General features: G+C 38.3%; 1 protein-coding gene across 1 annotated transcript in view; it reads right to left on the bottom strand.

Moving 5' to 3' along the window:
* LOC139728439 (cryptochrome-1-like) overlaps nucleotides 1-17,295 on the bottom strand; it is a 53,568-nt gene that overhangs the window by 12,390 nt on the left and 23,883 nt on the right. The window contains exons 5-8 of the mRNA XM_071639381.1: nucleotides 14,281-14,456; nucleotides 7,368-7,468; nucleotides 6,198-6,338; nucleotides 1,698-1,865 (exon numbers count right to left, since the gene is read on the bottom strand). Of these exons, the coding sequence (XP_071495482.1) occupies nucleotides 1,698-1,865; nucleotides 6,198-6,338; nucleotides 7,368-7,468; nucleotides 14,281-14,456 (586 nt within the window). The remainder of the gene's footprint in view (nucleotides 1-1,697; nucleotides 1,866-6,197; nucleotides 6,339-7,367; nucleotides 7,469-14,280; nucleotides 14,457-17,295) is intronic.

Here is a 17,295-nt window from a genome sequence, read left to right as displayed (position 1 = left end):
ATCTGAGGTAGAAATAGGCGCAAAAAGTATCATGAATTCGGCCGTGTGGAACATCTTTTAAGAACGCACTTACGAAATTCGAAGAGTTTATCGGGAAAAAAATAAAGGACACATTTTCAACCCCTTTTGTCGTGTGCATCATAAAAGATTACAGAGGAAGTAATTCATGAAATTGTCACAATCCCGCTGATATTTGAGGTAGAAATAGGCGCAAAAAGTATCATGAATTCGGCCGTGTGGTACATCTTTTAAGAACGCACTTACGAAATTCTAAGAGTTTATCGGGAAAAAATAAAGAACACATTTTCAACCCCTTTTGGCGCGTGCATCATAAAATATTACAGCCGAAGTAATTCATGAAATAATCGTCACAATCCCGCTAATATTTGAGGTAGAAATGGGCGCAAAAAGGATTGCGAATTCGGCCCTGCATGTCGTGTACCTTTCAAGAACGCATGCACAAATGCGAAGAGATTATCGGGAGAAAAATAAAGAACCCCTTGTAGCGAATGCATCAGAAAATATCACAGCTAAAATAATTCATTAACCTGTTGAGGACGGTTTGATTTTGCTACAACACGCATTTCCCATAGACGCTTGCCCGAGTATACTTGGGACACGTCCTCAACGGGTTAAATCATCGCAATCCAACTGAGTACCAAGAACGCAGCAAGTTCGTGCGCCGATGTTTAGAAAAAGTCACAAACGCATTTGATACAATCTGATTTTGTTCATTATCATTTTACACCGTAATTCACAAACAAACATTCTATTTTTTTTTTTTTTTATTTCTTGTGCAATAAATTATGCAAGTTTTAAAAAGATATCAATCTGCAAAATGTACATGGGGGGGGGGGGTACGTCCATAAAAAAAACAAGAAAATAAGTTTGCATGTCATTTAATGTTTTTTTAGGTTGTCGTTGTTGAAAGGTAGATTTTCTGTTCGGACCAGTAAAAAATGGTCAAAAGGGGCATTTGCTGGTCCGACAGAGACAGGTCGGACCGGCAGAAAAAATGGGTTAGTGTGCAGCCCTGCCATAGGTGTTGTGTTGAGCAAAGAAAAATGGACTGGGTGGGATGGCCTTTGTCCCAGTAACCAGGTTATCGGACAGGTGACTATGCTGACGGTTATGGACCATAAACAAGGGGGAAACCCTAAACCCAAACCTGTAGTCGTGCAGGTGGGTAAGTTTATTTGACCACTTACATTGACAAATCCCATCCACTACAGTAAGACATTCATTGTTCCTTCATGATAATGCTAAAACTTATTACTGTTATCCTTTAGGCTGATATGCTCAGTCATGCATGACATTTATCAACATAATGGGGTACCGATGGAAAGAAGAAGAGTTTTCTTTTCTTCACAACCAACATTATGCTAGCCATAATCGACAATTATGAAACAGTAGCTCTCTAAAGTTGTATATACCTTTTTTCTTAATATGCACTGTATACCATTGTAATAAAAAATTACAATTTACAACATTTGCGTATAATTACATCTATGTACATGCTATCAATCTATAAAAGACATTTTGCTGCATTTCTATTGCATGCAAATAACAGTTCACTGGAAAGCCAATAACATATCATAATTTTGTATTTGTCAGTAGTCAGTGTGGGGCTATTAGACACTAGCAATAGTGTCTCCACTGCCTCAGTATCTAAAGTCACATGTAAAGTTTTAATGCACCTTAGTCCATTTTTCTAGCTTTTCCTCATCTTCCCGCCAGTCAATGTCAAGACAGATGGGGTTCTCTTTCATTTTGTTGAAGTGGATGTTGCCTATCGACATGGTGTAGAAGTATTCTCTCCATATCAGCTGTGCAGTTAAGTGTGATGGAGACACATCATTGGTTAGCTGTAGGCAGAGGAGTAAGAATGACAATATGAATACAAAATGCACGGCAATAATGTGAGGTTTTAACAGTCTCATCATAACTAGTTTCTGGATGGGAAAAATCAGACATCCTCAGACAGACCAAATGCAAGTCTTGCCTGTCCATGTTGCATATATGTTACACACTAAGTCTAGAAATGCTACTGTAAGAAAAAAAATTAGAGTTGTTATTATCTTTTTTAATTGAATAGGCCATTCAGTTGAAAAACAGCAAAACTTTCAATGACCATTCATTATTTCACCTTTATACATTAGTACGTAATGTCTGTCCAGCATTACATTCGTTACCCCCAAATTTTTCATTTTGGCAAAAATTCCAACAGGTTGCTTCTTAGAAGCAATTTAAGGGCAAAGTTATCTCTCTTTTACGGTAAGTGTTCTAAAACATGGTATTGTACTGAGGGGCAATACACAATGGAAACAGAAAATAAAGCGACATCCCTGAAATGTACCCATTTACTGTGAAAATGCCCAAATACAAAGTAGTGTAGAGCCTATGTAGCCACACACATGTGTCAGTACCATCCAACCACATGCATGTAATTGCATTCACGGCCTGAGGGGCTGGTCCAGCCAGCCACATGAACACTCTATTGGAGGCCTAAATCATACATGTACATCACCATCACCATAACTATCACAAAGAAAATAATTTCATTTTTCTTCCATTCTAGACAACTTTATTTTCTTACAACTGTTTTCATTTGATTGCCACTGTCTTTTCTAATTGTTTTTGTTGTCTTGTCACAAAGGTGAAATGTCTTATTAACCAGGGAGATGTTTTAAGAATAAGCTTCTAGCAAGTGATCGATGTCAGTCCCACAGGTGTGTTCCAGTATGTTCTCTGTGGACGGAGCTTTGAAATTTTGCCTTTTTAGTGATACATGTTTTGACCTACGTGCAGCACAACCGTAAATGGTGATTTCAGCAGTGTTTAAGCGGGGCTCCCACTTAAACGGTGGCTGATATTAGTCATTGGTTTAAGCTGGAGCACCACTAAAACCCTCCCAATTAACCTGTTCCTTACGGGAACCTGGTATACCAGGTTCCCAAAATGAAGACAAGAGTGCCTACTTTAGTGGACTAAATTCATGTTTCTTTGTGTTAAAATGCCAAGAAAAGTGGGTTTGATAAAAAGATCAGAGTTTATTCTAGTAGCATTTATTCTCCTTCCGTTTGATAAATGCGTATTTCACAGTATTACATGTACCTCTTTCCTGATTTAGTTTTTCGCTTGTTCTGCTGTAAACTCGTATAAACATGTACATAGCGATCAAGGCGGAGATCAGTTAGATATCTGGGTTCGCTGACCCCAGTCACCTCATTCAGGTACCTGGTTTTGTGTAGTACAAAAGATTCTGTGAGCTCATCAACGCTCTATTTATACCTCACACCTGATTGATATTTCCATTGTTCACTGCACATGTAGTTTACCATGGAAAGGGGGATACAATGTACCGCTTGACTGCCTTCACAAAGGTGGATTACCAACCTGTCTGCCTCTCTGTCGACGACGGACGGGCAAAAAGAATCTCATTTGGGGGTATTAAGGAACTCAGAGAATCGGGTTAAGCTGTGAGCACCATGAATGACCTTGACAATACAGTCAAGAATAATGTATCTCCAATGGGGGGTTCTGGTGTCCTCGTATTAAACGTATTACAGCCGCATGCACACAGGTATAAGCTGTTATTTTCGTGAGGGTTTAATTTTTGCGAATTTCGCGAATCACAGTTGGATACCTCCTCATTCGCGAAAATATTTGCATGCATAAATAACAGTGTATACAGTAGCGGGATGGCGAGCATGATCCGAATCACAAGTTTTTATGCAAACGTTCAAAAGCTCAGAATTAATGGGTTAGCGATCCCGCACCGAATCTTGACTTTATTGCTGTCGTGTGCCAAAGAGGTTTGTTGTTGTGACGTGTGCTTTGAACGATTGGATGAAAAATTTCGAGCTTCTTCAGTCGAACGTTCACATTGTTATCGCATCATGCGCTAATTCAGAAATAAGCAAGAGGTTGCTTGGGTTTAGCATCATGCTGCTGATCACGTTAATTTGTGCCTTTTTTTGTGTCCACACATGAAAAAACATTCAAGCTTGCGATCATGCTTGAAATCTCAAGATTTGTAACCTGCTAGTTTGTGTACATGTGAATCCCCCTATTGTAACCCACCCTAGTGATATTTCCTGCCATGTTTGGTAACTAGTTCTATAGGAAAGAAGTGTAAAATTTCCTCTTTTTTTTTGGGGGGGGGGGAATTTGTCACAATCCCCCTCCCTTTGTGCCCACCTGTACAAGGGTTACGGTTTGCAGTTGTTTGATGATACATCTAGATACTCTTTTCTGTGCTGGGAGCAGATATACATATTCTGCGATAGTTATTGTCTCTTGATATTCTTCCTGCTCTGCTCATCACACTTCTAGTAATCTTGGCTACATACCAGACAGCTTTGTTTTCTATGCTAGTAGATAACCAATACTGTAAAAGTGAATATTTTTGTATGAGTAACTTTCAGATTCAGGCCGGAAGATGAAATTCATGTGTTTTGAATTCTGCAGGATCAAGACATTAACTACTAGAAGGTATGGCAAGCAGAAATATCTGGGTGCTTTTATCATCCCGCTAGTTTCTGGTTGAAAATTTTCACGTCATGAAAATGTAAACTCCTACACTATACAAAATACTGTGTGCAGATTGGAGCATACACACACAGAGACACAAATCAAAGTCAGTCTCTTCTCCTGCACATTCTCATCTAGTGGGGCAGATATGTGAAAAAGATGCTCACATCCGGCGGAAAGTATGAAATTTTGCATATAGTGGTATTTTTGGGCGCTGATTTAAAAAATTGCTGAATCCAAGAAATCTGGCCACGGGGTCGGCCGCCATTTTGAATTCCAATATGACCGACGTCAAAGATCCCTATCTTCAGTTCTGAATGACATAAGCCATTGAAATTTGATACATTAAAAGCGTGGTGATACGATGACTTCAAAAACATACTTATTTGATATGTCTGACAAGCTGCATGGCAGCCAATTTGAATTTTCCTACATAGTTGCCATGTTGGAGTGTTGAAAATCTCTATCTCGGGTTTGTAAATAAGGCTACCTGATTGAGCGCGTGTTTGTAACTGACTGAGTGCGCGCTGCTGTATTTACATTGTGACGTCAGTGAAAGGTGCATTATGCTTCATTTTTGCTACACTTTTTGGCATGCCCGTGAATGTTAGTCGTGATGTTTGTCTTCGCAGCCATATTGGAATTCAAAATAGCGGGCATTGCGTTTGTCAGACACATCACATTAGTCCATTTTTTAACTCAGTATGTTAAAATACTTGTTTGCACCTAATTTCAGCGTCACTCACCACTTAGAACTCGAGATAGGGATTTTGAACATTTCGTCGAGGCGGCCATATTGGAATTCAAAATGGCGGCCATTTGATGTTTGTCAGACACTTCAAATTAATTTGTCATCAAATTCAATATGTCCAAATGCTGTTGTGTACCAAATTTTGGTACCACAGGTCATTCAGAACTGAAGATAGGGACATTTAAATTTGTTTTGTGATGGTGGCCATATTGGAATTCAAAATGGCGGCCGACCCCGTGGTCAGATATCTTGGATCCGGCATATTTTTGAAATCAGCATCCCAAAATACCCCTATATGCAAAATTTCATACTTTCCGCCGGATGTGAGCATCTTGACCAATTTTTGCTACATATCTGCCCTGCTAATGTTTCCTTTCATACGATCATGTCAATGCCCTCATATTCCTCCAGACGTACGAGCAATTAAAATAACATACATGCTATAAAAGAGAAAACCACATCAAGTATGCTGTCTCGACATCTATTATTCATCACTCGGAACTGTGAGGGGAACAATTTTCTTGTTTTTTCTTTCCCTTGTTATTAATATAAAAAAAAAACTGTTTTAACCATCCACCATGTTTTAGCATATGACATCTTAATCACACCGTTGTTGTGCACAGATTTGTACACTAAATTATGTAAAATTTGTAATAAAATGTATGAACATGAAAATATGTACTACTCTAAAAAAGGCTCTTCAAAATGTGTAGTTCTGCAAAGATTAGAAGTGGCATGATGCTACATGAGGCAAAGGCAGCATAACAAATGAATGCATGTGCTTAGAAAGAAGAAAAAAACATCTTTTAATGGATTTTTTTCTTTTATTTGGTACTGATAGGTACGCAGTAAAGCATCCACAAATATAGTACTGACATGTTACAGCATGTACCAAATTACATGAATGCCTCACCTCAGAATATGTGTCATGAATCTTCCAGTAGAACTTGCGGACAGAGAGGCAACCAAAGCGGAGGAAGGCACTGAGGCTCTTTGGGGTACCAAGTAAATCAGGCATGTATTGGTTGGGCAGACAGTAGCCTCCTCTGAAGGCCTGAGGGAAATGAGGAAGTGCCATTGTATCAAGTAAGATTTGTTCTGGGCAGGAAAATACAGCTGATTTGTCAGAATACTCATGAACAACACATAATGATTGAAATGAGAGAGAGAGAAAAAAAGCTGCATGAAAATCTTCATCCCCCCTTTTTTTATGGTAGTGTATCATTCATGTACGGTACTTTAATATAAACAGTGCAAGAACAGAATATTTCCCCGAAAATACCAAGGATGTATCATACCTTGATGAAAATGCTGTTTGCCTCGCCTATCAACTGACAAACCTTTATCACTTTCCCTTTCCCTGCTGTACTAACATTTTACATAAGGCATAGAATGATAAAAAAGATCAACAATACTAATCAAAACAATTGTCACAGAGACATACTTCAATAGCAATTTTTTCCCTACTGTACCAACATTTTACATAAGGCATAGAATGATAAAAAAGATCAACAATACTCACCAAAACAATTGTCACAGAGACATACATCAATAGCAATTTTCCAGGACCTGACATGTAAACTCACTACCATTTTGACTGTGAAAAGTAAAAATGATCTAGTGAAATCCATTAAATGGTCTGTTTATAATTGTACATTAACTTTCAATAATGAAGAGAGTTGGAACCCCCCCCCCCCAACCAATCATAGGGAGTATTCTTTGAAATCAAAATCTTTTCCATGAGGTCAGGTATTGTAATTAATGGGGCTGGCTTAAACTCTACAATTTTGTATGTGCAATTTCATGAAATATTATTCATGTTTAACATCTTTGAATTTTTAAGTTTAACATTCTGTCAGGCCAGTGATATTAGTCAGTTATGAATTTTTAATAGCTGAAGTGATGAAGTCAAAGTTACAAAAGTCTCAAATCTAATACAAACAAATTATATCCCAATTAAAACTTGTACATAAAACTACTCATGAACAGAAATTCAGCAATGACAGCATTGTAAAGGGGAACATGAGAAGCATGAATGAAATCATTTCACACAAACATCAATGAAGGAGTTTAACTAGCATACCTCTTCCTCATGAAGGATTCGGATGCGGAATAGTTCCATGGCTCTGGTCTCTCCACCTTTCCAAATCTTCTTTTGCTGTGCCTCACATTCCGGAAAAACACCTGTATCACAGGTATAACACCTACATAGTATTATTTGCTGCATTGAAATTCATTGAATTGTTACATGAAAGCACAGATAAAAATCCTCTCTTCTTTCTGCAAAGGATATATTGTTGTTGTCCATTTTCCATCTGTGAAGATGGCTGGATAGCCCATATTCAGCTACACTAAGCTGGTCTTCCATGGGGTCCAGTTGGATGTGGGGTGGGACCACTTCACCGGGTTAGACACCCTGCTCTTTGCGATGAATGAATGAAGCGGGATCTTTTACGTGCATGAGCTGTGACTCTCTCATACACGGGACCTCCATTTTATGTCCTATCCGAGGGACAGAGTGTTTTGCCTCTTGCTAGAGGGGACGGTATGTTTACACACAACATTGCTCAGTCCAGACTCGGGTTCGAACCCGGGCCGCGTGATCGTGAGGCAGACGCGCTACCGACTGAGCCAACTCACCGCCCTTATTATATCCTTACTGGGGTGATGAGACCTTGCACTGTATCTCGTATTTTGGTTAAAATCATTTTTTTTTTAAAATTACTCATTAAATCAGATATTCCTTGATGTCCTGTCCACATCCTACAGCTCTGTATTACTCCCAAAATGATGTATCACAGCATGTCAAAGCAAAGGTGATCCCAACTGAAACAGTGGTGGAATAGGTTGCCAATCATTGTATTTTTATTATTTTTATTTTGCTTTTGCTCTCCTGAGCATTTGACATTTTTGAGATAAGAGGTTTTGTGGCCCCATCAATATTATGTCTAGTTAATGCATTATTTCAATACCCTTTCCCAAGCCCATCCCTTTCCTCTATAAAGGAACATATTCAAGGTGTGCACCATCAATTTGAAATGCACATTGCATTTCAGCTGGAAAGAAACAATATGTCAATATTACTCCTGTCTCTGTAGTATAACACCAGAGGGAACACGTACACAGTAAGTTTACATACACTGGAGATGTACATGTACAATGATATGGCCATGGTAAAAGGGTCTACAATGTAACGTACAATTGTATCTTGATAATTGTGTCTTTTTGTGAAAACTTCAATATTTACTCAATTCTAGGTGCTCTTTCAATTGGTGACATTAGCTTGTCTCAAAAATGTTTCGTTTTTAAGGTATTTCCAATCCTTTTTCTATCTTAAGATAGAAATAACTGATCAGCACTATTGGCGATGTTTTACATGGCAAAACGGGCAATCTTTGAGTTAGACCGTTTTACTAGAGAAATCTTCCCATCGTACATCGAGGGTTTCTATGGTAAAGTTGGTTAACTTCAAGTTAGACCCTTTTACCGTAAAATATTAGTCAACGTACTGTCTAACTCGTAGTTAGCTGGTTTCAACACGTTTGTAACAATGTGACCTACCATGGTCGCCGCATGTCTTGAATTAGATTCTTATAAGTTAGCAGATTTTCAGGCCCCGCGCGGCCAACACGCGCACCTGGGGCTCACATGTATAATATACAGTCTATACTACCGGTACTGCATCCTAGACTAAGGTCCATATTCTGCTAAAAATTTAACTGAGTTTAAATCAGTGTTCGGTCTATAAAAGTAGCTGTGAAGTGGGATTAAAATGGCTTTAAAACACTAAGTTTAAACCCACTGTTTTCTGAGGTTTAAATTGTATTCTACTAAGTCTAGCTTTGGTCTAGATTGGGTTTAAATTAAACCTACCCAGGAGGAGATTTATTTCAAGTTTAATTCGCGTCTAACGATGGCTGAACAAGGCAGCATAATACCTAGCACACAAAACGTGCTGGATGCAGCTAGCCGACCATACGTGTGTGTGCAAGATACGTAAATAATTGTAGGGAATCTATTATACTAGCTTTCTAGACCTACAAAGAGAATGGTACTTTTAAAAGAGTCTATTGCAGTCTAGTATTGGATAGTATATAAGTGCCGGTAGGCTTAGGATTTGGTTTAGGCCTACACCTATCCTATCATCAATGATAGATTAAAGATCATATGTGACCATGCATCACAAAGCCAACAAAAAGGCACACCCCTTGATTTCATGTGAGGACTAGAAAAAAAAATGAAAAGGGTAAACCAAGCATTTTCTGAAAATGCTACTCTTCTTCTTCTTTGAGCAGTTTTCCTATGCCCTTTTTATTTTTGTAAAGTACTGAGATCAGGTATGTCTTAGATGCCCCTTTTCATTTCTTGAAAATCCTTTTCACATTCTTCACTTTCAATTCTAATAACTTTTGATAGGATAATGCTGCTGCTTTGAAAGTTGGCATTAAACATGGACAGAATGTGTTAATAGAGCATGCTCAATTTCAGCTTAATCCGATAATCTTTCATTGTTGTTGCTACACAGTGATCTGAATTATGGTAGAGTGTATTGACAGGACTGGAATGCAGAATGCAGTCATTGAACAAGCAAATACATCTTGCCTTTTGACAAGGCCTAAAGGCTGAAAATGAGACTAACTGCCATGGAATGAGTGAATGCAGGCCAAGTGGTACAGCAAGGGCCTTTCTCAACCTGACATGAATTTCTTATCTTCAGCAATGTGTCTGTTGATTCTACTACACTGTACCAAAATGGTAGCGGCCAATTAGCAACCGCAGTGCTTGCAAAGATGTCGTAAGGCGATAGGGAAAAAACGCAAGTTTAAATAGGCCTCGTGGCTGTGCCACTCAGTCTCGCGTTCACTCATTTCTCGTAATGCTTGGTGTGGCGAGTTAGTCTCATTCCTCAGCCACGAGGCCATGTCAAAAGGTTAGCAAATACCCTAAAGAGACAATACCTTGAAGAAGAAGAAGAAAAAAAAAAGAACTTGTAAGCATATATTGCATATATGAACAAAGTGAAGTACAAAGCAAAAGGGAAGCCAGGGTATCCATTATTCTGGCATTGGATTGTGATTTTACTTGAATGGTTTATATCATATAATGACTTTTGTATGCACAAACTATAAAACTCTTTTTCACATCCTAAACCACTTGCATCTCAGGCACAGCGATACGGTGCAATCAACTCGCCAAAAGCATATGACCTGGAAGCCTGGAAGTAAACAGCTTGTGTACGCAAAACCGCTGTGGAAGTGTTGCAGGACAATTGCAATATCTCACCTCAGAAGCCATCAAATGATTAAATCTATAAAGCAAATTGAAGGAGAAACTTTTCTCTAACTCGAAATGTTAGTTATTTTGGGTTTTCTTGAGGATAAACCTGTAAAAAAACATCAAATCTTAGCTTTCAAAACAGAAAATTTGTCTCGACACAAGTGTTATTTTCTCACATTTTCCTTCATGGCCCAAAAATGAAATTTCAGTATATGACTTTAATATGGTAGTATATCCATACTGTGTTCCAAATATCTTTTCTGCATCATTTGGCGCACGGTTATGTCGGGGAAAAAAAAAATCGAGATTACTGTCACTTGTGACCCACGTAAAATCCATAGTGTAAGCAGTACACAGTCCGATATGTATCGGTTTTCGTGCTGCATGAAACGGTTGAAGCACATTGCAGGGTTCGTCTCTCGCCCACTCACCACCCTGTGGATTGAAAACTGAACCCTGTCGCCTTGCGCCGAACCTGACACCGCTGACTGGCTAAGTGTGCACTGACCAGTAGAGAACGCATGCACAGGAGGATGATCTAGTTGTGCATGTCCAGTAGTTTCTCTTAAATTCTGTTGTCTTTTTGCTCTTATTTTCACTTAACTACTAATTGCGCAAACATGAAATTTCGCAGGTAGTGAGTCTAGTGTTTACAGACAAGCAATATGTTATTCCAATGCATATTCATGCAGGTGCAGACTTATGTCGGGAAAAAATCGTAACCCTTTCCCACGGTCGACTCAAACAGAAAAATACACATATCTCAAAAGATACATCAGCATTTTTGCCCAAAAATCATATGAAGGATGATATATCCATATTAGATATGTATGTGTGAAGTTTCAAGGGATTTGGTGGTAAAACTAAAATTATCACTGAAGGTGATTAATACCCCCGCCCTAGTGTTGCTTAATAGTATGTGATGTCGTGAGGGCAATGACGTTAATGCCAAGTTTGTGCACTTGTCGAACTGGAAACAGAATAATTTTAGTTTACTGTACAATTACAGAGTTGACACTGAGTATAAAACTTACAGCAAATGGAAACATGCTTTCCCCCAGCATCACTACACTTAAAGACCATCATACACACCAAATTGACCTTCATAGCTTGAATGGTTTATTTGATACAAAAATGAGTGGTTACCATGGCAACACATTTTCCTTCAAGTAACACATTGGTGTCTTGCAAAACTACACTTCTAGATCATGATACATACTAAATTTGACTTTAATTGCTTGAATGATGGAAAAGTTATTCGATCTGCAAGGTTTTGGTAAATTTGTGGTTACCATGGTAACAGTTTGTGTGACAAACACAAAAATTGTGTGTTCCACATCTATACCTCAGGGCCATAATGCCTATCAAATTTGGTTTCAATTGCTTGAAAACTGTGGAAGAACTTCACTCCACAGGATTAAAAAAAAAAGACATGCGGTTACCATGGCATCGCATTGTCCGATACAAATACAAAGGCCATTTTGCAAAACTACACTTAAAGAGCATCATACACACCAAATTTCACCTTCAGATTAAATGGTTCAATTTGATACAAAAATGAGTGGTTACCATGGCAACACTTTTTCTTATATTAACACATTGGTGTCTTGCATTTAACTACACCTCCAGATCATCATACATACTACATTAAATTGACCTTAATTGCTTGAATGATGTGGAAGTTATTCAAGCCACAAGGTTTTGGTAAAATTATGGTTACCATGGCAACACTTTGTCCGACAAACACAAAAATTATGGGTTCCACATCTATGCCTCAAGGCCATAATGCCTACCAAATTTGATTTCAATTGCTTCAAAACTGTGGAAGTTGTTCACTCCACAAGATTTCAAAGAAAACATGCGGTTACCATGGCAATGCTTTGTCAAGTACAAACACAAAGAGTGTCTTGCATAACTACACCTATATATCATCATAGACACCAATTTTGAAATTGATTGCTTAAATACTATGGAAGTTATTCAATCCACAAGGTTTTGGTAAAATTATGGTTACCATGGCAAGGCATTGTCCAACAAACACAAAAAACATGTCTTGCACATGTATCTATACCTCAATATCATCATTTACCCTAAGTTTCATTTAAATTGCTTCAAAACTGTAGGAGGAGTTCACGACGCAAGATTGTGCAACAGACCGACCGACCGCCCGCCCGCCCGCCCGACCGCCCACCCGCCCAACCAACATCACGGTGATTCCTATACACTGTACCCCCTTCACACTATGTGTGGCGGGGGTATAATAAGGGAGATATGAGGAGGTGAACTTTCAAGATTTTTTGTCCTTCCCTCTGCACAGTGCTTCGATGACCGTTACGAATTCAAAAACTTTGGCCTCTTCTCAGTGAGTTAATTGCACCGTATCGCTGGGCCTTATCTGAGTTTCCAAAGTTGGGTAAAAGCTGAATATCTATCACTTATTTTCTAATGCTTCCTACATACAAAGTATTTCAGAATGACTTCACAGGACTGTTGTGTGTATGTACCTATCATACTACTGACCGCTGCACTATCATGTATGTGCAGTATTAGAACCGACTACTGACTGCTCAAGTACAGCACAGAGCATAATTCAAGCAATCAAATTATTCCATAATGTGTAAAAGTGTTCTAAAAATATCTCCTACCTGACTTTGGAGACTCAACTTAAGCAGACTTTTTTCTTGCGGGGGGTGCGAAATATTCAGGGCGAGTTTGTGCATGTTTAATAAAAAAATTTCATGTTGCAAAACAGCACTAGCATCCTAGGCATGGTAGCAGCACACAAGTAGGGCCTACATACTTTTATAGTTGAAACCGAGCACAAACCAAGCTCATGCAGCATACTACGTATGAGTGTGTGCAGGGCAGAGACTTGTCCACTGTAATATCACGTTTTGATGTTCTCAACAGCACATCCAAGCCTACAATATTACATGTACCTAGAGGCTAGCTTGTAGGATTCTTGGGTAGCAATTTAACAAGAGTGAATAGGCACTATCAGAGATTCTTATGCAACCATGCATGACATCCTGATCGACAGACCAATTTCCAATGTTTTTTCAGCGGCCCCAAAGTATTTAAAAAAAAAAGAAAAAAAAAAGATGTAGAAACTCAAAATAGATGCAACTGGTAATGTAAAAACAATATATCTGACATGACATGTATCATTGGCATTTTGAAAAATACACTGTAGTCAATATTAAAAAAGATATTGATGAGGTGCCAAAATTGATTGCCTGTGAGGACAAGAAACTATTTTCTTTTTTTACTTGGCCTAATAGTTTAGCATACAAGGTAAATACATCTTCATCTCTGAAAATTTAGAATCTCACGCAACAGACATTCTTATGTACACTACTGAACTTCTCACACATTGAGATCTTTTTTACATTGATGAATTTTGCAAGAAGAGTATCATGAGTTTTTCTTTGTGAGCAAGCAGAGTTAAGATTTGCACTTCCAAATGTGGTGACAACACACTGCACTTGTAGATATGCATTTTTTTTTTTTGCAGGAAGACCATCTGAATAATATGCATGAAATAAAATCCTTTCTCTCAACTGCATATCACATTCACTAGAGCCAAAGATGATAATAATTCAGAGAATCGTTATTCAGTACCAGAGCCAAAATTTTGTCACGCTATCAATTAAACAACAGCAATGTCTCTTTCTCTTAGAGATTGAATAGGAATCAACCATCACTGTACACACTCTTACCTAGCTTCTCCAGGCTAGGTAGAGCAAAGCGTTGTTCAAAGTCTTCAGGCACAACCATATTGACCTTTTCAAAGATTGGGTCAGGCATAGGTCGTGGTGGCAGCCCGATGACATTCACTACTTCCATGAAGGCTGAGTAGGTAATGGGTGGAGAGCCACCATTCTTCTTGATGATTCTGGAAAAGGATGAACAAAAAGTTTTCAAAGATGCAAAGACTTCTCTCCTGTAAGAATCTGTCAGTTGTACATGTATGTGAGTATACACTTGTACTAATTCTGAAATGTAGAAAAAAATGTCTGGCAATATTGCAAACTTCTGGAGCTGTAATAAATGCAACAAATGAAATAAGAGGTTAAACGATTTAGAAATATGTGGCTATGTTGATGATTAATTTGCCTTAATTCCACAAATACCAAAATCATACTTGTATGTTGTGTATTCATGTGAACATACAGACATAGGTTGATTACAAATGTATGCGTATGTTTGTATGTTCAGGGTCCTGTTTCATAAAGATGTGCATAAACGTAAAGTTTTGCTTAAGCGCCTTGACTTCTGCAAAAAGTTGCACATAAAGTTACGCATAACTTGGGAAGTTTCATAAAAAAATCATGAACAAGTGCCAGAATTTGTGTATAACTTTATTCAAGGTCTTAATATACTGCACTAAAGACCAAATGTGTAAAAGTGCTTCACAGTAACAGCAATCTTAATGTAAACTTGCTGCAAGAGAGAGAGGAGGGCTGTACAGCCACACATGTGGCTGTAAACACTGCCAGTTTATACATGTTGTAGCTACTGTAACTTTACACTTTTTACATCTATACATGCTTGACTGATAAATTGTTATTCTCCAGTCAAAATACAAGTCACAGCATAAACACAGAATTAAATTCAAAAGAACTATATCAATACACTATAAAGTTTTTGGACATATAACATGATCAACAAAATACCGGTAACCCACAGTGACACTGCAAGATATTAGGGCATGGATCATTGTGCAATTGAGCAAAATTCCTTTTGAAGGCACTCCAGAAAAGTTTTAAATTCCAACAGTTAACTTTAAACATAAGCTGCTTTCAGACAATGGCAGTTTTGGTCGAAGTAACTTCGGAGGAAGGGTCAGAGGAAGCTTGGTTGGAGGAAGGTCGGAGGAAAGGTCAGAGTAGTGCCCGTCTGAACAAGGTTGTGGTAACTTCCTCCGGTCGGGGGAACTTACCACAACCTCTTCCTCCGACCAAGATACTCCCAAGTTTTTTTCAGGAGTATCTCGCTACTACGACTACCCGGTCAAAGTAAATTGCCCGTGCGGACAAGCTCTCAAAGTATCTTGCCCGTGCGGACAAGCTCTCAAAGTATCTATGATCTCATGAACCTTACGACCTAGGTAAAACTTCCGGGGTCAAATCGCAATATTGACATTTTGCGAGTACACATGCATGTGCAGTACTATTCTAACCTACCTGATCGTGACGAAGAAGCTAGTGCTTAGAAATTCTCATCAAAAAGAATGGAGAAGACAAAGGGCGCTGGTAAAAAAACAATTATATGGTCGACATGCGCGCGCTACCGCTTCCGGAAGTTACACCGACCCTCCACAGTGATCACCGCGAAGGTCATGGTAAATTGGTCGGAGTTTCTACTCACAACCGTCGTGATAAGTATCAATTAGAATTTTAATTGCTGTGCCATAGAATTTTACTCTGACAAGAAATACGTCTGAACATGGCTATTTAAAGAACTGTGAGTGAATATTACAGCATCTTTCATTTAAATAATTAGGTGAAATTTATCCCAAATACATTTATATAAGGCATGGTTAAGGTTTAATGAATACATTGCATGTCACATTCTTTTCCCTTCTGTGTAAGTTTCAATTTAATTCCTACTGAAAAAAGGTATCAGTATGTTGTATAACAAAATGAAAAATTAGCAATATTTTAGTGTGGAAGTTAACCTGTTCCTTTTGCAATTCTCAGAAAACCATTAATGCCCCAAAACAAGGACATTTTGTCCATTGACAAAGAATGGAGACGTTGTTAATCCGCCTTTGTGAAAGTAGTCCATGTGCCATCAAACAATGCATATCGATCAGACGTGGGATATGAATAGAGTGTGCACTGGGCTTGCAAAGTCCGTTGCTATACAGTTGTACACTGTAAGGGCAAGTGAATGAGGTCAGTGATATTCAAAATCTATTGGGCTCAGTCTTGATTGCTACATGTATACAGCTGTACACACATATATTCATACAAGTTTTATGGCAAAGCAAGCATACCACTACATTAGAATTTGAGGTTAATTATGCAAAAATACATGCAATTCTGAGAGAGAAAAAGAACAGATATTGGTAGCAGAAACTCTAATCTTCTCAATACAAGTAATTTTTCTACTCAGTATTATCAAACAGAGTAGGACAATTACTTGTATCGAAAATAAACTACAACAACGTGAATTAACACTGAATGTAAGACACTCTTGTGTACATTTTAGGAACCTGGTATGCCCGGTTTCCATCTACAAGAACATACATGTGTATGAGTTGATGTCGAGGGAACCGGGTATATACTGTACCAGGTTCCAGTATTAAGGGGTGGATTAAGTTTGTATCTTGGGCCACATCACATACATACTGTATGCATTGTATGTGCTGCATGCAGACTGTGATCTCCATACTGTAAAAAGTACATATAAATTGTATGTGGCTTTAATATCTGAAAGCATGGGGCCTTCGGCACACTGACCAATTTTGAATTTTATTCAATCAGGTGTCTTGGTAACAAAGGCTGTAGAGCTGTTATACGTTCCTGAGAGACAGTTAAACTGAATTCATGTGTGTTTCTGACAAGTTTATGAATGAAAGTGAGTTGTATGACATCATGATTCTTATATACATTTGTGTATGAATATACTTCAGAATAAGCAGTATACATGTAGAGAGCTCTGTCTGAAGGTACCAAATAGAGATCAATAAAGAATATCTATGACAAGATGTGTATGATAAAGGTCAT

Source organism: Diadema antillarum, unplaced genomic scaffold, assembly GCF_040938485.1.
Source record: "Diadema antillarum isolate AM-2024a unplaced genomic scaffold, OU_Dant_1.0 seq00000179_RagTag, whole genome shotgun sequence".
Classification (NCBI taxonomy): Eukaryota; Metazoa; Echinodermata; class Echinoidea; order Diadematoida; family Diadematidae; genus Diadema; species Diadema antillarum.
The sequence above is the reverse complement of the archived record's forward strand: the minus strand, read 5'-3'. Positions and strand labels throughout refer to the sequence as shown.